This window comes from Suncus etruscus, chromosome X, assembly GCF_024139225.1.
Source record: "Suncus etruscus isolate mSunEtr1 chromosome X, mSunEtr1.pri.cur, whole genome shotgun sequence".
NCBI lineage: Eukaryota > Metazoa > Chordata > Mammalia > Eulipotyphla > Soricidae > Suncus > Suncus etruscus.
This window is the reverse complement of record NC_064868.1, coordinates 68,473,878-68,495,445: the sequence shown is the minus strand read 5'-3', so window position 1 is coordinate 68,495,445 and position 21,568 is coordinate 68,473,878. Positions and strand designations below refer to the sequence as shown.

The 21,568-nt window shown below is 38.3% G+C and overlaps 1 protein-coding gene across 1 annotated transcript in view; it reads right to left on the bottom strand.

Moving 5' to 3' along the window:
* The window catches only part of DIAPH2 (diaphanous related formin 2), a 370,213-nt gene that overhangs the window by 235,937 nt on the left and 112,708 nt on the right, over nt 1–21,568 (bottom strand). The window contains exon 5 of the mRNA XM_049766649.1: nt 7,125–7,264. Coding sequence (XP_049622606.1) covers nt 7,125–7,264 — 140 coding nt within the window. The remainder of the gene's footprint in view (nt 1–7,124; nt 7,265–21,568) is intronic.

The following is a 21,568-nucleotide window of genomic DNA, read 5'->3' as shown; positions in this document are numbered from 1 at the left end:
CAGAGGCCTGCTTGACCAGGCCTAGTGGGGGTGCGGGACTTGGGTAACCCCAGCACCCCTCTACCGCCTTGCTCCAGATCTCCAGGGCTTCCCCGGGCCACACGCCTGGGCAAGCCGGTGAGTTGGGTCCCTTGGTGGAGCTTGAAGGTACCCTAGGCCTTCGCCCACTATCCATGCAGCTCCTTAGGGAGGGTCTGGGTGGGGCTCTGAACTTCTGGTCTCCCAGCTTCTTGAAGGATCTCTCCTTCCTGGGAGCCGGGAGTCTAGCAGGAGGAGGTTTGGCAGGCCCCCGCCATGCCGGAGGCCTGCTTGACCAGGCCTAGTGGGGGTGCGGGAGTTGGGTAACCCCAGCACCCCTCTACTGCCTTGCTCCAGATCTCCAGGGTTTCCCAGGGCCACACGCCTGGGCAAGCCGGTGAGTTGGGTCCCTTGGTGGAGCTTGAAGGTACCCTAGGCCTTCGCCCACTATCCATGCAGCTCCTTAGGGAGGGTCTGGGTGGGGCTCTGAACTTCTGGTCTCCCAGCTTCTTGAAGGATCTCTCCTTCCTGGGAGCCGGGAGTCTAGCAGGAGGAGGTTTGGCAGGCCCCCGCCATGCCGGAGGCCTGCTTGACCAGGCCTATTGGGGGTGCGGGACTTGGGTAACCCAAGCACCCCTCTACCGCCTTGCTCCAGATCTCCAGGGCTTCCCCGGGCCACACGCCTGGGCAAGCCGGTGAGTTGGGTCCCTTGGTGGAGCTTGAAGGTACCCTAGGCCTTCGCCCACTATCCATGCAGCTCCTTAGGGAGGGTCTGTTAACCCTCGCGCCCCCGCGCGCACAAGAAACATTAATAGTACTCTCACAAGAAACATTAATAGTACTCTCACAAGAAACATTAATAGTACTCACACAAGAAACATTAATAGTACTCACTATCATTGAATTATGTTTTTATGTATGTAGAATGTCCATTTTGTACTCTGCCCTTTTGCATACCCCTTCATAAGTTCATATTTCTCTTTAACTTCTTTAACTCCTATCATCATTACTCCTTTTTTACCCTTTCTAACTTAAGTACTGTGAGTCCTAAGTCACAGACCAAAGTGGTGCCCTAGAGTTAACACCCACCCAACTATTTTAAAAGGCATAAAAAGGACACATATCTTTTCAACATTTTATGGGTGTTTTCTTTGACGGCTATAACTTTTGCTAAATACTTTCTTATACAGTGATGACCCCCCCATGTTTTTTATCTTCTCTTTGTGAACTGCTCAATATGGAATTTGGTGTGTAAGAATCCCTCAGTTTAATACTTATGTTTGAACCAAGTCATGGGTCTTGTTGGAAATGTTCTTACGCCCCCATATATCTGATAGCACCACGTGGCTTTATATCTTGTTTGCGTAGGCACACTAACATGGGAAAATACTATACATACCAATAAGTTTTTATCTAATAGAAATAGGAACACACAAATCTTGTAGTGCAATGAGACCTTACACCCTGAACATTGACATAAAGACCTGGCACAGGCCTCAGAAGAATGGGCATTCTCCATTTACCCCTTGTTCTACAGAAGACATTTACAAAACATCCAAGGTTGTATATAACATCACCCAGAGGCATTGCTGTACCAGGGATGACCTTACAGCTGCTCTGACATCGATCTACTCAAAAGAGACACCCCTTAACACTGAGAAGACAACAAGAACAATGACCTGCTTACTGGACAGGGCTTGCTGTATTGCCCCTTAATGGTGAGGTTTGTCTATAACATCACCTGGAAGCAATCCTCTACCACGGAAGACCCTACCACTGCTCAGACATCGTCCTGCTCAAAAGAAACTTCCCTTAACACTGAGAAGACTTAACAACAACAACCTGCTTACAGGACAGGGCTTCCTGCATTGCCCTTTCATGGTGAGGTGAAACGAGAAGGCACTCCACATCATGACTTCAATGTAGGACATGCAGATTCCAGAATCTTTAATACAGAAACATGAGACCAACAACAGAGACTATGTGATAAGTGTGTTGGCACTACGGACAATGTCTTGGATCGAACGATAACTTGCCTGAGGCCTAGAGCTGGTCTTATGCCAGGAAACTTCAGGGGTAGGATATCTTTCTATTTAGGCCAAGGTTATTCCTTTCCATGCCTCTCATATTTTGGTGGGCCTATGCAAACAACAATTGCCACTCTAACACCGTTTTTACTGTGCTCCTTTGACTCTAATCCTAAAAAAAACCCACTTAAAATTTGAGGTTAACTGAAGCTAATATGCATGTACATGGAAATGTAAAAAATACTATGCCTCTAATGTTTAAGGAGTTACGTAAGTTTGATGGCTTTAGATTGCCTTGTGTGCTGTTAAGAAATATTATAATGTGCTACAATCTGGGAACTTGAGGGACAAAGTAATTGCACATGGATTCTGTTTTATTTATCTTGACTTTCTTTGGTGAAAGTTCAAAGTTAAGATATCAGCAAGGGGACTTCTTCTGAGAATTATGTTATGGGTGATTGTCCTTCCACTGTAACTTTACCTTATCCTCCTTCTTTGCATCTTTTGTTCTCATAATTCAAAATAAAAAAATTATAAAAAAAATAAAATAATGATAGAAAAGAAGTAGACATTAAAAATCTCATACACATTAGTGCCACACAGTCTCAAATATCTTGGAGTCAACTTAACGAAACAGGTGATGGACCTACAAAGAAAGCTACAAAACACTATTTCAAGAAATAATGGAAGACACAAAGAAATGGAGACACAGCCCTGTGTACCGAACCAGCGAAATGCCTGGCCGCTGGGACTCTCAGACAAATTCGGGAATGCCCCGCCCCTATCTGCCTAACCGCAAACCAAGGGGACCTAGACAGATTCAGGAAAGGCCCGCCCCTTTCCAACTTAGACTCCATGTGATCAGACAGCGACCACCTAATCCTGAACCCTAGAGCCAAGACATAGAACCAACACAGTTCCCTGTAACATCACCAGAAACCAAATTCCCCCTGGAAAATTCCTAATGCTGCTCTGGCACCAACTTATGCCAGCTTTGCTATGACATCCTGACAATGTGGAAATGGCAACAACTTGATCTAAGAGCAAGTAGTCCTATCTCATCACCTAACGGTAAGATGAAGCCTGAAGACACATCATCCAGTGATATGTGCAAAAACCAAGATCACTAACTACAGAAGACAGATTTTGACAACCATGACTAGGCAGAACTTATCCTGGGACCAATAAAAAAGACTCGATCCAAGGCTTCAACCTAAAATTTATACAATAACCAAGATCTGTATTTCCAGAGGTCTGACTTTGACAACTGCGGCTGAGCAGAACTTCTGGACCCATAATGAAAGACTATCCTAGGCTTCATCCTCGGATTGTGCAAAAACCAAGACCACTAATTACTGAAGACTGATTACAACAGTGATGGAATTGAATTTTTAGAACTGTAAAGAAAGACTTTATCCTAGGCTTCGTCCTATAACCTGTGTAAATACCAAGATATCTAGTTATAGAGCCCTGACTTTATCATCCACAATTGAGCAGAAAATTTTCTTGGCATATAAAAATAACTTGAGGTTGAAAATTAGCATGTAAGGAGCCTATAGTTGTTTCCATGACAGTATGCTTCAAGGACAGAGAAACTCTGTATCTCTTAGGCCAAGGGAATTCCTTTCTAATTTCCCCAATTCTTACTGTGCCTTTGCAAAAAAAAAAAAAGATACAAAAAAACCTTGCCACACCAGCCCTCCCTCCCTTTTCTCTTTTATTTTTTTCTTTTATCTTCTTTCTTGTGGTTATTATTTGGTTGGTTTGTTGTTGTTGTTGTTGTTGTTGTTGCAGTTGTACTTTTTTGTAGTTGCTGGTTTTGTTTTTTTTATTGCATCTTTGTTGTGTGTTTTGCTTGTTTGTTTGATTTTGTGTTGGTTTGTTAGTTATTTTTGGTTATGTTTTTCTTCTTTTTTTCCTTTCTTCATTTAAATTGATATTTATAACATTCAGAAAACTTCTCCCAGGTTTTTTTCCTTTTTCTTTCCATTTTTTCCAACAAAACCACATAATTTGAATCATCTTGTTCTGCCTCATAAATTGAAGGGGAAAAATGAATGGTACCAGGACCAAACAGTCATATGAACATTCAGTGGAAATAAAAATGACCAGACTTAAACACCAAACCCAAAGTCAATGACAACAGAATTGATACCAAATCTATAACAAGCTATACAAGAGGGGACCAGGTATAATAGCAGCCGGGGAAGGGGGGCAAAGGAGGGTGATATGGGATACATGCTGGTAACAGGGGTGGAGGGAGGACAACACTGGTGGTAAGAATGGCCCTGATTCCTTGTGACTATATACCTTAAATATTACTGTGAAAGATTCGTAATTCACTTTGGTCACCATAAAAATTATTGAAAAGAAAAATGGAGACACATAACTCATTCATGGTTTAGTAAGATTTTCAGTGATCCTCAAACTTTTTAAACAGAGTGCCAGTTCACTCTCCCTCAGACCATTGTAGGGCTGGATTATAGTCAAAACAAAAACTATGAACAAATCTATACACACTAAATATATCTTATTTTGAAATGAAGAAACAAAAATGGGAGCAAATATAATATGTATTTGCTACCGTTTATCATATTGGGCTGTTGTTTGAGGATCATTGATTATCATCATTAAAGTGGCAATGGTCCCCACAAAGCATTGTACAGATTCAATGCAGTCCTCAAATGATCCTCAAGACATTTTTGAAAGACTCCTGAAATTCATTTGGGACAATAAACATGCATGAATGGCTAAAGCAACCCTTAGGAAAAAAAAGATGGGAGCCATCACTTTCCCCAACTTTAAGTTGTACAACAAAGCAGTAGTTGTTAAAACAGCATGTCATTGGAATAAAGACAGGCCCTCAGATAAGTGGAATAGACTTGAGTATTCAGAGAATGTTCCCCAAACATACATAAGTTAAACTTTTATAAAGGGACAAGAAATGCAAAATAGAGGAAACCCTCTTCAACAAGTGGTGCTGAGACAATTGATCATCCACATGCAAAAAAAAAAAAAAAAACAACAAACTATGACCTCCATCTAACACCATGGACAAAGGTCAAATCCAAATGGATTAACAACCTTGATATCAGACCTGGAACCATAATATATATAAAAGCATACATAATACATCACTCCGTGACTTTGAGACCAAAGGCATTTTCAAGGAGAAAATAGGACTGTCCAAACACATGCAAGCAGAGATAAACAGATGGGAATATATTAAACTGATAAGCTTCTGAATCTCAAAGGAAATAATAACTAAGTTACAAAGGCCACCCACTAATGACCTTTTCACCCAATAAACATCATGTAAGGGCTAATATCTAAGATATACAAGGTACTGACGAAACTTAACAACAACAAAATATAACCCCATCATAATTAAGGAGAAGAAATTAACAAATAATTCCTCAAAGAAGAAATACAAATGGACAAAAGGTGCATGAAAACATGCTCCACATTACTAATCATCAGTGAGATGAAAATCAAAACAACAATGAGGTACCATCTCATGCCACAGAGACTAGTACACATCACAAAGAACAAGAGCAATCTGTGCTGGTGAGGATGTGGGGAGAAAGGAACTCTCATTCACTGTTGGTGGGAATGCCTTCTAGTCCAGCCTTTATGGAAAACAATACGGAGATTTCACAAAAAAACTGGCCATTGAACTCCCATATGATCCAGCTACAGCACTCTTAGAAATATGCCCTAGGAACAGAAAAACACATTACAAATAGACCTTCTGCACATCTATATAAATTGTAGCGCTATTTATGATAGCCAGAATTTGGATAAAAACCAGATACCCAACAGCAGATGAGTAGCTAAGGAAACTATGATACATATACACAAGGAATATTATGTAGCCATCAGGAAAAATGAAATCATGATTTTTCCTATACATGGATGGACATGAAAACTATTATGCTGAGTGAAATAAGTCAGAGTGAGAAAGACAGACACAGAATATTCTCACCTATTTGTGAGATTTAAGAGAAATAAAAGACATTTTTGTAATAATTCCCAGAGACAACAGATATGAGTACTGAATGAGCTGGCCCATATTATGAAGCTTACACAAACTATGGTGAATTCGGTTAGACAAATGACTACACTGACAACTATCATGACAATGGTATGGAGTGGAAATAAAATGCTTATCTCAAATACAGGAAAGAGGTGTGGGAGGATGAAATAAGGGGCATTTGGTGGTGGAAATGTTGCACTAGTAAAGGGGGGTGTTCTCTTTTATAACTGAGACATCTACAAACTGTTTGTAATCATGGTGTTTACATAAAGATAATGAAAAAATTAATAAATAACTTGATTTTTGTAATGCCTCATAACAAGTATAATTGTATATAAAACTTTAGGATAACCAATACACTTCACAAGTTAAAAAGAATGTCATAAAGATAGTGTACTTAATTTGTTTTAAAATAAGTATATAATTTCTTAAGTAAATGGATTTCATGAAAATGTGGACATTTAGTGACTTCATATTTTTTTTTTTTTTTGGTTTTTGGGCCACACCCGGTAACGCTCAGGGGTTACTCCTGGCTATGTGCTCAGAAGTTGCTCCTGGCTTGGGGGACCATATGGGACACCGGGGGATCGAACCGCGGTCCGTCCAAGGTTAGCGCAGGCAAGGCAGGCACCTTACCTTTAGCGCCACCGCCCGGCCCAATGTGACTTCATATTTTATATAACCAAAAACAATCCATTTCAAAGTAATATTTTAATTCTTAATATTTCAGATCATTAGTGATACAGATCAACATTTTAAATGTAGGTCATATCATAATCACATTTACATTAAGTTAATTACTTTGTTAGAAAACATTTGAATATTAAATTATTATATTAGAAAGATAGTAGAATTTTAGGTACTTCCATTTGATTAATACAGGTTCCATTACAAAAATGAATATGAACACTCAGGTATTTCCCTGAGCATAGACTCAGAATATGTGTCTCAAAATTCAAAAATAGATTTGTAACTTTCTAAATAGTATAACTAATTGTATTTATATTAATTATTTACAAGACACTTAATAATCAGACACCTACCTAACAGGATTGCTGGTTAAAGAAACCCTCAAAGATTCTAGGCAATTAAGAAGTTTTTCATCTGAAATACCGGATCTTAATTCATGAACATATTCTTGTGAAGATAGAGTGCATTCATGTTTGCTCGCTTTCAGTCCACCCTATTGAAAAAAGAAAAAAAAAAACACATTTTAGACAAACGACTGTTAAAAGTAAAATAATATAAATATTATAGCTATTTTACTATATAACAACTTAAAGCTTGTTAGGCACTTAGTGTTGACTGAACATATAATTGGAAGGAACATTATGCTAAATACACACACAAAAAAAAAACAAAGGTCACACCGGAAAAAAACAATGGAGAACCTAAACATGCCTAAGGAATAAAGATAGTACATTTGAAAACCTGACTACTAGTGACCACCTATATATCCTCTCTAATAAGAATATTAGAGAGGAAATGTGGAGGATGTTGAAAAATGCAAAGAAACCATGAAATAAACCAAATAAACACAAATAAGACTCAAGAGGATAAGAGAATAGAAATAAGAAAACATCAAACTGAAATAACAGGAATAAAAAAACTTGGTAGATATAATGAAAGACTCATTGTAAGGCCTCACCAGCAGAGAAACAACTGTTCACAGACTCTGTGAACTGGAAGATGATCTGCCTAACACCTCCATACAAAATAATAGGTTGGAAAGAGCCTTAATGTAAGCAAACATTTATATGAGTGAAATAAGTAAAAAAAAAGAAATAGGCATCAAATGATTGTACTCATATGTGGGATATTTAAAATAAGAGATATAAGGGTAATACTACCAGAAGACAATAGAGATGAGATCCAGGAAGATGGGTTCATGGCAAGAAACTTGCCACAAAGTTCAGGGGATTGCAGAGAAAGAGAAGGAATCACTATAATAATGATAGTTGGAAATGATCACTCAACAAGAATTGGGTGCTGAAATGTATAAAGTGATATTCATAATACCCTTTTAATAACAACAGCAGTAACAATATTGCAAGCTTCAGTATCTAAAAAGGGGAGTGGTTGGAGAGAGAAAGCAATGCCTAATATAGAAGCAGCAGAAGGAAGATCAAGAGGATGGTGGGAGTGACTACTGGGGGACATTGGTAGCAGGAAATGTGCACGGGTAAAGGAATAGGTGTTGGACACTGTATCACTGAAATTCAATCATGGGCAGCTTTGTCACTTCTCTCATGATGGTTCAATTAAAAAGTATTTGAAAAATGAAAATTAAAAATAAAAAACTGAGCAATTATTTATAAAATTACATTAAAGTAAAATTCCCCCTGAAAATATCATAAAATTAAGAACAATGAAAATCATAAATACAATCTGTTAGGTTTGTGAGTAATCATCAATCATGATATAAAATCACACTTATATTTATTATCATGTTACTTAATAGTAACAGAAAACTAATGGTTCTTTAGACAAATATGCTTTCCAAGTTTCTCAATTATAGTTATGGTGGATATATATAGAAAATAAACAAACATGGCAAATGCTATAAGTAACTCCCTATACTGAATGATTTGAGGAATACACTAAATTCTTAACTTTCTCACATTTATGTAGGCAGGAATACACACTTAATACAATTTAATAGACAACATCAGAAAAAATAGTAGGAGTTAATAGACAACATCAGAAAAAATAGGAGTTTCTAGTAAACATCACAATTTTCTCATGAACTTTTTGACTAAAGATAGTATTAACAAATAATTTTGTTTTATGTCTGAGTGACCAAATGGTTTTAATCTAAGTTAAATTTATCATGTATTAACACACTAACACTACACCTTGAGTGACTGTGGGCACAATACAACCCCAGTGTTGGTACTGATTATACAGCAGTTCAGACAAAAGAGTGGGTTATATTTTCATAGCACAGCTCATTTTTAGGGCGTGGGCCATACCGGGAGGTGCTCTGGGGTTACTCCTGGCTCTGCATTGAGAACTAGCACTTCTCAGGCTCTGGAGATCATATGGGATGATGGGAATCAAACCTGGGAGTGCTGATTGCAAAGCAAACATCCTACCAGCTGTGCTAATGCACTGGCCACCTAACACAGGTCTAAAATATTATCAAAAGCAGAAGATGATAATGCGTCAAATATTTATTAGTTTGCATCTACTAAATAATTAAGTACTCACTCACCTTTTCAATGATGAATTGAGAAATGTGTACAATGGAAAGAGATTTTTCTATAATATATTCAATTTATAATTGTATAATATATAAAACTAATATGTCTTTTTAAATTTTAACCAAGGCATTTATTTGAAAAATATAAAAATTAATTAACTAAACAATAATAAATATTTTCGTGAAATGACTCAGTATTTTATTGACAGGAGCTAATACATAGTGGACTTTCAAGACAGAACTGAAATTTAGACTATGTAAGTTACTCAAAACCTGAGCACTCTGAGCAAGCAATACAAGATACATTTGAAACCTAGTATTAATTAAATTTACTATAAAATTTTATAATTTATATAACTTTTATGAATTTCCACATATCTTAAAAACATTACTTAATTATCTTTGCCTGATTATAAATATTGTACATTGATTATAGCTATTATAGAGCTATTCTCACTGTAGTGATACAGCATATTATCAGGGTGGCCTTACTATCCCTTAAAGCTGCTTCTGCTTTACGAATAAAAGGATTAGGATTTAATACTGACATTTGAAAAAATAATTCTGGCACCTAACAATTGTTGCTTAAAGAAAAAATGAAGAAAAATATTTGATAGAATTAAATGTTAAGTATCTGACATAATAGATTACTTTTGTCTGGTCTCTAATAAAACTCCTTAGTATGTATTATGAAGCGAAAATCAATGATGTAGAGGTTTTAAAAAGAAATGCTCAATTTATTTAAGTGAAAATTCAGAAAAATAAGTGCATAAGCAATATAACTGAATAAAATATATTTTAGTATTAAAATACCTCACTTCTTTAAGATGCAATATTGAAAATTCAAAATAATATGTAAAACATAGCTTTACAATATTCCTGATTGTCTGCCCCTGGAAACAGTCAGGTCTGTGTATGTACTGGACCAGGGAAACTCCTGTCCTAATCCATACCACCAAGTGCAAACTGGGTTGTATTTCAGGCCTTTTCTTAGCCTTCTACCAGGTTTCCGTGCAATTCCTGATCATCTACTCATTGAGGCAAGCCAGGTTTGTGTGTGGGCGAAAATATGGAGCCTTACATCTGACTCCCTCCCACCTTCACTCAGCCTCCTTCTGGGTCCAGCATCAGTCTTGATCCTCTGTCCCCTGGGCCAGTCAAGTCTGTTTCTGGGCAGAAAGAGTGAAACCCTCCCTCATTCCCATTAACACTCAATTTTCCCAAACTGCACAGACACTAGTGCATCTACACTGTCATTTTAATTTATATCATATAGTTCCTGGCAGATTGGATCTAGCACTTTTTTCACTTAGAAAATGTACAGCTCAAAACCCAGAAAAACAAATCAATTACCTAGTATGCAATATTTTTATCATATTTAGATATCATTGTCTATTTAGAAAAATAAACTCTAAAGAAGATATATCTTGACCTACCTTTCATACAAATAGTTCAGTAGATCTCTTTCTTAAATACCCTGATACTCCAGCATTCCAAATCTCTAAATTCAAAGATCAATAGTGAAGCTAAGGAATAAACCTACAGTTTGGGATATAAAGAGAAATCCTGGCAAATTTCTAAGTTCACCAAAATGTCTGAGCTTTAGAGATGAAGACCTAAAGTCAATACATAAATAATATTCTAGCAATGGAGATCAATGAGTTGCAAGCCTACAAAATTGAGAAAGATAGAGATGAACAATTCAACCAATTCAAAGAACTCTCAGAAGATGAGAGAATTTATACAAATGGAACTGAAGGAAATAAAAAACATATTAACAAGCCATAGTAGTAGAATACACAGCTGAAGAATCGCATAGACAAAATTAAAGACAAATTACAAGCTAGCAATGATAAAGTTAAAAAAATGAGAAACAAAACATTGAAAGAAACTATAAGGTACATAATGAAAAAAAGAAATAATCTATGACTTATAGGAATACCAAAAGGAGAATAAAATGAGAAAGGGGAAGAACAAGTAGTAAGGAAGATAATAGCAAAGAACTTTCCAACCCTCAGAAAAGAGGTTTCTCTACAAATCCAAGAGGAAAAATAGAGCCAAACAAAATAGACCATAATAGAACAATACCAAGACATTTATTAATCCAAATGACAAAAAAAGAGAGGTGGACTCTTTAAAGCAGTAAGGGAGAAGAAAAACCTCAAGTATAAAAGAAAAAAATTAAGAATAAAACAAGCTCTTCCATTTGAAACAATCCAGGAAATAAAAGAATAGATTGACATGTTCAAACTGCTGAATGAAAATAACTTTCAACCTAGAGTCCACTACCAAGCAAACCTCTCATTTACATGGATGGGAGGATTTTAAACATTTTCGAGCAAAAAAGAACTTGCAATATTTACACTATTCAAACTGATCCTAAAAGAACTATTCAAAGAGCAATTACACAAACCAAATCCCCAATTGTAACAAGAACAACCCTATACAATATAATGTAACAACAGCTCTTTCTGCCAATAGTTTCCTTAAATGTCAATGGACTAAACTCTCTCATCAAAAGGTACAGAGGGTTGCATCAGGAAACAAAATCCAGACTTCACTGCTTGCAGAAAACACACTTAAAAGTGCAGGATAGATACAGGTCAAACTTCTCTTCCCCTTAGAAAATATATAGCCCCCAAACCAAAAGAAAACCCATCAAACTACACTGTACCATCTCTATTATACTTGTGTAACCTTGCATACCTAGAATAAATAAACCTCAAAATAGATCTATCAACACCCTGAAACTCCAACACCCTAACCTGAAGTTCTACTATGAAGCCATATTGATCAAAACAGCATGATACTGAAACAAAGACAGAGGCTCAGACCAATGGGTTGGAATAGAATATCCAGTGACATACCCCCAAATATATGGTCAACTAATATCTGACAAAGGAGGCAAAAATTTGAAACACAGTCTCTTCAACAAATGGTGTTGGAACAACTGATAACCACTTGTAACAAATTAAAGATTGATCCATACCTCACACTTTACACAAAAGTCAACTCAATGGGCCTAAGTGGTGGCCCAAGCGTTATGGATTTGTCTTGCATGCACTAACCTAGGATGGACCATGGTTCGATCCCCAGGTGTCCCATATGGTCCCTCAAGCCAGGAGCAATTTCTGAGTGCATAGCCAGGAGTACCTGCTGAGTGTCACCAAGTGTGACCCAAAAACAAACAGACAAAACAAACAAAAACAAAATAAAGCAAAAAAAGTTCAACTCAAAATAAACTAATAACCTTGAAATCAGACCCAAAACTGTAAAGTTCATTGAGGAAGAAATAGGCAGAACACTTCAAGATTTATACCTCAAAAATTCTTTGGTGATTGAATGATAATGGCAAAAGCTTTAGCATCAAACTAAAAGCTTTCTGTATGGCAAAACAAACATGGGTTAAAACTAAAAGGCAGCTAATGGAATGGAAAAAAATTTTTGCACTTAAACATAAGGTAAAGGGTTGATATTTAGAATGCACTAAGCTCTCTGAAAGGTTAGCTACAAAAAAACCTCAAAGAGAAACATCAAAAAATGGGGTGAAGAAATGAATAGACACTTCTCTGTGTAAGAACAACAGGTGGCCAGTAGTCATATAAAAACATGTTCAGTAGGGAAATACATATCAAGACAACAATGAGGTACCATCTTACACCAGTAAGGATTGCTATATATATAGCACCCACCACTGCTGGTGGGTATGCTGCCTGATCCAACCCCTCTGGAAAACAGTATGGAGTGTTCTCAGTAAGTTTTTTTTTTTTTTTTTGGTTTTTGGGCCACACCCTGTGACGCTCAGGAGTTACTCCTGGCTATGCGCTCAGAAGTTGCTCCTGGCTTCTTGGGGGACCATATGGGAGCCGGGGGATCGAACCGCGGTCCGTCCTAGGCTAGCGCTGGCAAGGCAGGCACCTTACCTCCAGCGCCACCGCCCGGCCCTCTCAGTAAGTTTAAACTACTGTATGACCCAGTAATCCCTCTTTTAGGTATCTAGAAAGACATTCATCCAAAAGTATGTATGCACACCACTATTTTTTGCAGCACTCAGTACAACATCCAAGACTTGGAATCAACCTACATGTCCAATTTTCACCAACATGGATGGAACTTGAAGATATTCTGCTAAATAAAGTAAACCAATTCCTCCATAGGCATCCAAAAACTACAGAGGCTCGGCTGGGCCCAGAACACTCCACATGCCAGGATTTCGTGGGCTTTTGACTGGTATGATGGGGGCTCTGGGCAGGACAGCTAGCCATAGGACCCCTGGGCTGACCACTTAGTCCAGGCGAGCATGATTCCCCCCACACCAGGCGGGTCTTCAGGGCCACGCCTGGTTAATCGGGCCCTGGGGGGAGGGGGTGAGAAATTTCTCCCTAGGCATCCAAAAACTACAGAGGCTCGGCTGCGCCCAGAACACTCCACATGCCAGGATTTCGTGGGCTTTTGACTGGTATGATGGGGGCTCTGGGCAGGACAGCTAGCCATAGGACCCCTGGGCTGACCACTTAGTCCAGGCGAGCATGATTCCCCCCACACCAGGCGGGTCTTCAGGGCCACGCCTGGTTAATCGGGCCCTGGGGGGAGGGGGTGAGAAATTTCTCCCTAGGCATCCAAAAACTACAGAGGCTCGGCTGCGCCCAGAACACTCCACATGCCAGGATTTCGTGGGCTTTTGACTGGTATGATGGGGGCTCTGGGCAGGACAGCTAGCCATAGGACCCCTGGGCTGACCACTTAGTCCAGGCGAGCATGATTCCCCCCACACCAGGCGGGTCTTCAGGGCCACGCCTGGTTAATCGGGCCCTGGGGGGAGGGGGTGAGAAATTTCTCCCTAGGCATCCAAAATCTACAGAGGCTCGGCTGGGCCCAGAACACTCCACATGCCAGGATTTCGTGGGCTTTTGACTGGTATGATGGGGGCTCTGGGCAGGACAGCTAACCATAGGATCCCTGGGCTGACCACTTAGTCCAGGCGAGCATGATTCCCCCCACACCAGGCGGGTCTTCAGGGCCACGCCTGGTTAATCGGGCCCTGGGGGGAGGGGGTGAGAAATTCCTCCCTAGGCATCCCAAAACTACAGAGGCTCGGCTGGGCCCAGAACACTCCACATGCCAGGATTTCGTGGGCTTTTGACTGGTATGATGGGGGCTCTGGGCAGGACAGCTAGCCATAGGACCCCTGGGCTGACCACTTAGTCCAGGCGAGCATGATTCCCCCCACACCAGGCGGGTCTTCAGGGCCACGCCTGGTTAATCGGGCCCTGGGGGGAGGGGTGAGAAATTCCTCCCTAGGCATCCAAAAACTACAGAACCGCTCGGGGGCTCACGCCCCCGCGTGTACTTCATGTACTTCATGTATTCAGAATATTCCTTATTCTTATGTTATGTTTTCCGTATACAGAATGTTTATTTTGTATTCTCCCCTTTCCCACACCCCTACAAAGCTCTTTTTTACTCCTTAACTCTCTAACCCCCTCTCAAACATCACTAACCTAGTTTACTCTTTTTAACTTCAGTAGTGTCCAATCGTAATCACAGTCCAAAGCTGTGCATTGTGTGTGACAACCCCAAACTGCTTCAAGATACATAAAATGGACACGTATTTCTTTAGAATATTTTGTGTTTTTTCTCTGACAGCTATAATTCTTACTAAATGTTGTCTTATACAGTGATGATTCTAACCACTTTTTATCTTCTCTTTTTGAGCTGTTTAACAAGGAATTTTGGTGGAAGAGTCCCCCTGTTTAATGCTTATAATTGAACCATGTTTTGGGAATCATTGTAATTGTTCTTATGGCCCGTGTTATGTGCCAATAACACCATGTGGCATTGCTTCTTATTCGCATAGGCACATTAAAATGGGAAAATAGTATAAATACAAATAAGATCCTATCTAATAGAGATTGGAACACACAAATCTTGTAGTGCAAAGGGACCTTACACCCTGAACATTGACATAACGACCTGGCACAGACCTCAGAAGAAAGGGCATATTCATTCTCCCCTGAACCAGGAAAGCCATCTACGAAACATCCAGGCTGGTCTATAACATCACCTGGAAGCAATCCTCTACCACGGAAGACCTACACTGCTCAGACTTCGACCTGCTCAAAAGAGACTTCCCTTAACACTGAGAAGACTTAACAACAACAACGACCTGCTTACAGGACAGGGCTCACTGCGTTGCCCTTTGATTGTGAGGTGAAAGGAGAGGATGCTCCACGTCCTGACTTCAATGTAAGATATGCAGATTCCAGGATATTTAATACAGAAACATGATACCAACAACAGAGACTGTGTGAAAAATAAAAGTGTGTTGGCACTACAGACAATGTATTGGATTGGACGATCTAGCTTGCCTGGAGCCTAGACTTGGTCTTGTGCCAGGAAACTTCAGGGGTCTGGTCTCTTTGTACTTAGGCCAAGGTTATTTCTTTCCATGTCCCTCATATTTTGGTGGGCCTATGCAAACAACAATTGCCACTCTAACACCATTCTTACTGTGCTCCTTTGACTCTAATCCTTAAAAAGAACTCACTTAAAATTTGAGGTTAATTTAAGCTAATATGCATGTATATGGAAATGTAAGAAAATACTATGCCTGTAATGTTTAAGGAGTTATGTAAGTTTTATGGCTTTAGATTGCCTTGTGTACTGTTAAGAAATATTATAATGTGTTACAATCTGGGGACTTGAGGGACAAAGTAATTGTACATGGATTCTGTCTTATTTATCTTAATGTTCATTGGCTGAAATTTCAAAGTTAAGATATCAGCAAGGGGACTTCTGAGAATTATGTTATGGGTGATTGTCCTTCCACTGTAACTTTACCTTGTCCTCTTTCTTTGCACCTTTGTTCTCATAATTAAAAATAAAAATTAAAAAAAAAATAAATAAAGTAAACCAGAGAAAGAAGGATAAATACAGAATGATATCACTTATTTGTACTATTTAGAATAACTGCACAAAGCAACACAATAGTCTAATTGGTAGTTTTGTTGAACACCATTAGTCCCATAGTATAATGAGGAGAAGAAAAGGAACTGAAAAAACAAAAGCTTATATTCTCTTCTATACTTCAAAGAGACCTTAGCAACAGAAACAGCTGTTTAGATTGAGTAGGCGTCCAATCAACTGCTCTTCATAGATGTCTATAATAATATTCTAATGCTTTTAACCACATGCTTTTCTTTTTTATTCTTGTTAGTTTCTTTTGTTTGTAGTGTTTTGTTGTAGTTTTTGATATTTGATTTGATTTGTTTTTGCTTCTTTTGGGTCACTCCTGGTGGCGCTCGGAGTGTGCTCCTGGCTCTATGCTTGGAGAACGCCCTGGGTGGGCACGAGGGACCATGGGGGATGCCGGGATCTGAGCCACCATCCTTTTACAGGAAGGACAGATGCCTTGTCCCAGCCCCACTTTATTCCTTTAATTATGTCTTTTTTATAATTATGTTTTTATTTAATCTTTTTTAAAGAAACTTTTATTCCTTTAGATATGTGTGAGCATATATATTCTTAGTTTTTGTCAGGTGTCTGTTTTCTTTTCTCTCCACCCCCAAATCCACCAGCAATATAATGTAGCACCACTTCCTCCTGCAAAGACATATTAAACAAATGGGAAATTGTACGTGTAAAATAAGCTCTTATCTACTGGGAATAAGAACTCATACTTGTTTAGAACACAGGGACATTTAACACCCTGAATGTATGTCATGTGGAAACAACTTAGGCTCCAGGGAACTAGACACTGACCATCCAGCTTTGACTCCTGGATCCCAGACATAGAAAGGACAGAGTTCTCCACAACAGCTCTAAGAGCCAACCCCTCTCCAGGGCATTCAAAATGCTGCTCTGAGGCCACCATGCGCCAGTTCTAAATTGATAACCTGACAATGAGGAAATGGGAACAGACTGATCTAAGAGCAAGTTGTCCTTCTCATCAGCTAACGATAAGACAAAATCAGAAACATGTCAGCCTTTGATCTGTGCAAAAGCCAAGATCGCTATATACAGACGACTGGTTGTTACAACCAGGACTGGACAGTAAGTATCCAGGGACCAACAAGAACAACAACAGCAACAAAAAGCTCTAGCCTAGCTTTTGGTCTATGACTTGTTCAACAAACAGGATATCCAATTCCAGAGGTCTGAATGAGACAACCGCAACTGAACAGGTCTTCCAGAAACATAACGAAAGACCTTATCCCAGGCTCCATCCTAGGAGCAACATAATGACAAGACCACCAACTACAGAAGATGGATTAAAATGACACTGAAGAAGCATAACTGCTAGAACCACAAAGAAAGACTTCATCCTAAGCTCCATTACTTGAGCTGCATAGTCACCAAGATCTCTAGATACAGAGGTCTTATGTTACCATCCAAGACGAAACAGAAGTCTTCCATACACCACGAAAGCACCGAGGGGAGAGTAAATGATCATGCAAGGAGTCTATAGTTAAATCCATGACAGTATATTTCAGGGGTGGAGAAACCCTGTATCTCCTAGCCAAGGGAATTCCCTCTAGAATATCCCCAATAGTTACTGTGCCTATGCAGGGGGAAAAAGAAAAGGGAAAAAAAGCACAAAACAATCATTTTTCCACATATTTATTTATCGAATGATCGATTTTTTGACGTCTTTATTTTGGTGTAGGGATTGAAGTTGATGTCTCCAATATTATTTTATTTTATTTTATCTTATCTTTCTCTTTCTTTTTGCACTCCAGCATGATTTGATTTCAGAACCGAGACTATTAAGTGGTGCTTGTCTTTATTGCTGTAGTGCTCACTGGATATTTAATTTGATACTTCTCTCTGTATTGTTGTGGTGTTTCAATTAACTTTTTCATATCCTCTCTCAAAGTGAGGTTGAAAGCCTCTAGAAGAACTCCGCCCATTTTCAGCATATTTGACTTCTTTTTTTTCTTTTCTTATTTTGTACCGAAATCTATTGCTTTTCTTTCCTTCAAACAAAACCACATAACTCGATTTATCTAGCTCCGCCTCTTAAATAGTGGGGGAAACAAGGGAGTGTAACAGGACCAAACAGATATATGATCACTAATAGTAAGCTAGGCAAAGAGGGGTCCACCTACTCTAGCAGCCCGGGGGTTGGGTGGTGATGGTGGGGGATATGGGTTGCAGAAAGAGAACTGGGATGGGGGAGGACATATTTGGTGATGGGTATTCCCCTGATTCAATGTTAATATGTACCTAAAATACTACTGTGAAAGATATGTAAGCCATTATGATCAAAAAAATTGTGTTTTAATCAGAAATGTTCTTTGACTTACATGTATTATTATATTAATTATATTATATGTTATGTTACTATATTATGTTATGCTAGCTCACCTCAATATGTTAATCAATTTTGTCTCTTAAATAAACTCTTAAAATAAAAAATAATATTCTAATGCTTTTATCCACAGAAACAGGTGCAGGATGAGTTTGGAAGCCACGGACTCCCAATACAGAGCTTGCTATAAGAATTTTTAATGTCGGGGCCAGCAAGGTGGTGCTAGAGGTAAGGTGTCTGCCTTGAAAGCCCTAGCCAAGGAAGGACCACAGTTCAATCCCCCGGCGTCCCATATGGTCCCCCAAGCCAGGGGCAACTTCTGAGTGCTTAGCCAGGAGTAACCCCTGAGCATCAAACAAATGTGGCCCGAAAAACCAAAAAAAAGTTAAAAAAAGAAATTTTAATGTCATAATTTTAATATGTTTATATTAATTCTTGACCTTTCTGTCCACATTGGTACTTAGAGATATAGGCTGATCACCCTAGTTTCACATTGCAATGCTATTAGACTCAGAAGACAGTGCTCATTAAGAGAATGTCTTGTCAGAAACTTAAATATATTCATTTTTCATTTGATAATACTGCAATATGATCTAATGTTTATGTACATAGATAACAATGAAATATGCAACTGCATGCCATAAATTCCTGCTACAGTGCTCAATTATTGAATATACTATTGCAATTTATTTTCGATTTTAGGTAATTTACCATAATACCATAATGTTCATGATTTCAGTTTGCTTTCAGGAAAGGAAACTGGATGCTCAAGACCTCTAGACAATAGTTTGTAGTGTAGACTTTTCTTACCTTGCTCATTGCCATAAGCTCATAAGCTCATTGCTTAATGTCTTGGACTTGAAAATAATGATTGTATTTAAAAATACTCTCTCTATACACAATCTAACCCAGGAATCCTTTCTTCAGTAAAGTTTACTCTCACCAATCATGAATGGCTTAAAAATGGAAAACCTTTACATCTGATGTGCTGGCTTTATAATTTTTAAATGTTCTGACCCATTTCACTTGGATCAGTTTTTCAACTGTAACATGTAGATCTATCCTCAGTGTCTGTCTATGTATGTGCATGAATGTATGTGTTAGCTCTCTCAATGTCTGTCTAATGTCCATCTTTATTATATATAATGTCTATGTTGTATATTGTCCTTCCCCCTGGTATATATAACCCTTCCACCACCAACACTGTTTACCACTTTACAAATCGTTTTCTAACCCTTCAATGTCTCTCACACACATCCATCAGTTATTTCTCCCTGTTTAACTCTTTTTACCCTCAGTTATCAACTCATCAGTAAATGGAACGTTCCATCCACCCCAATCAGTGCCAACCAGCCCCCCAAAAGAAAAGACAGATTCCCAGCCTGCCTTTCCTCAGCCCAAGAAGAAGCTGCCTCTGCTGCTGCTGATGATGATGATGATTTGCTCTTAGTGGCCCCTTTTCTCTCACCTCCCTTTGCTATGGGCTGTTGCTTGCAATCAGATTTTGTTTTTGAGAAACCCCCAGCACAAGGGCATTTTCTAGTCAGTGACTGCTGAGAGCTGTTTTTCAGTCTCCACAATACCATGTCACAGGCTGAAGCTGTGATTCAGATCTTATCCACCCCCAAGATTATTCAAAAGATGTAAAGGAGATATATATATATCTTCTTTGTATATTTCTTTATATGTATTTCCTTAATAGGTGTAATTCTTATTGTCTATTTCCTTATGCAAAGGTAGTTTTCCCCATTCATTCTTTTGGTAAGAAACTTTTTAGTAAGAATTTTTTTAGTAAGAAATTCTAGTAAATAAGTTTCTCTAGAATTCTGAATTCATGTTAGAACCAGGTTATAAGACTTGTTTAGCTGTTATTTTTACCCCATGTGCACCAGTAATAATATGTGGCATTGTCCCTTTTTGCATAGGCACATTAAAATGGGGAAATTGAAAAAAAAACATAGATTTAGAAGAGGGAATAACTAATGTGTACAACTGAGTAAGTTACAAGAAGTCTTATCTCAGAAGACTAACAATGATTAATATTCAGTCTGTAAATCTCCTTGGATCTTAAAGTTCTGTTTCTAAGTGAATCTAATAAAGACAGGTTATACATGTTTCATATGCCTTTTCAGCCACTGAAAGATATCTACTATGATTTTTTTTATCATTTGACAATAATTGCATAAGAGACTTTACCAACTACATATTCATTTCTTTACTTTTAAAACAACATGTATATTACTAACTTTTCAATTTTTGCTGCTACATTTATAAATGATCAGCCAAATTAATAATATAAATATATGTAAAGTTTAAAAACCACTTTACCTAGTTCTCAGAAATAACAGATTATACAAAAGGTTATATAAGACCAGATTTGGGTTCTATTTTATCGATCTTTGCTCTGTGTCAGAGCTTTACTATATAACAACAGTGAGAACTTATACTGTGAGTTTAAAGGAAAAGGCATTATTTTAATAAATATCTCACAGGAGGCACTGGTAGAAATCAAACATTCCTTCCATCTATAATAGAAATAAGACAGGAGGTGTAAAAGTAATATAGTGCTACTCAAAACAAAAAACAAAATGTCCTGGAGACCCACTCTGAACTACTAGTTAATTTTATCTCTAAACTTAAAAGAGGCTTCATCTAAGACTGTGGAAAGGATATCATATTGTGACACTTTTTAAATTACTAAATAAAATTAATTGGACAATTATATTTAATGCTCTATATACTATAATATGACAAATTTTGACAATATGAAAATTATATCCTACAAAATATCATAGTGAGAAATTTAAGAAATTAAGAAGCTACATACTCAATCAAATTACGTGGCTATCAGTGAATAAATTCCATTGAAAAAGTGTAGGCTGGACTGAGAAGAACTATTTTGACTAGAAGAAGGCCCCTCTTTAATACAGAAGATACATTTTCACCTGGGGTCAGATGGCCCTTGAGAAGAGCAA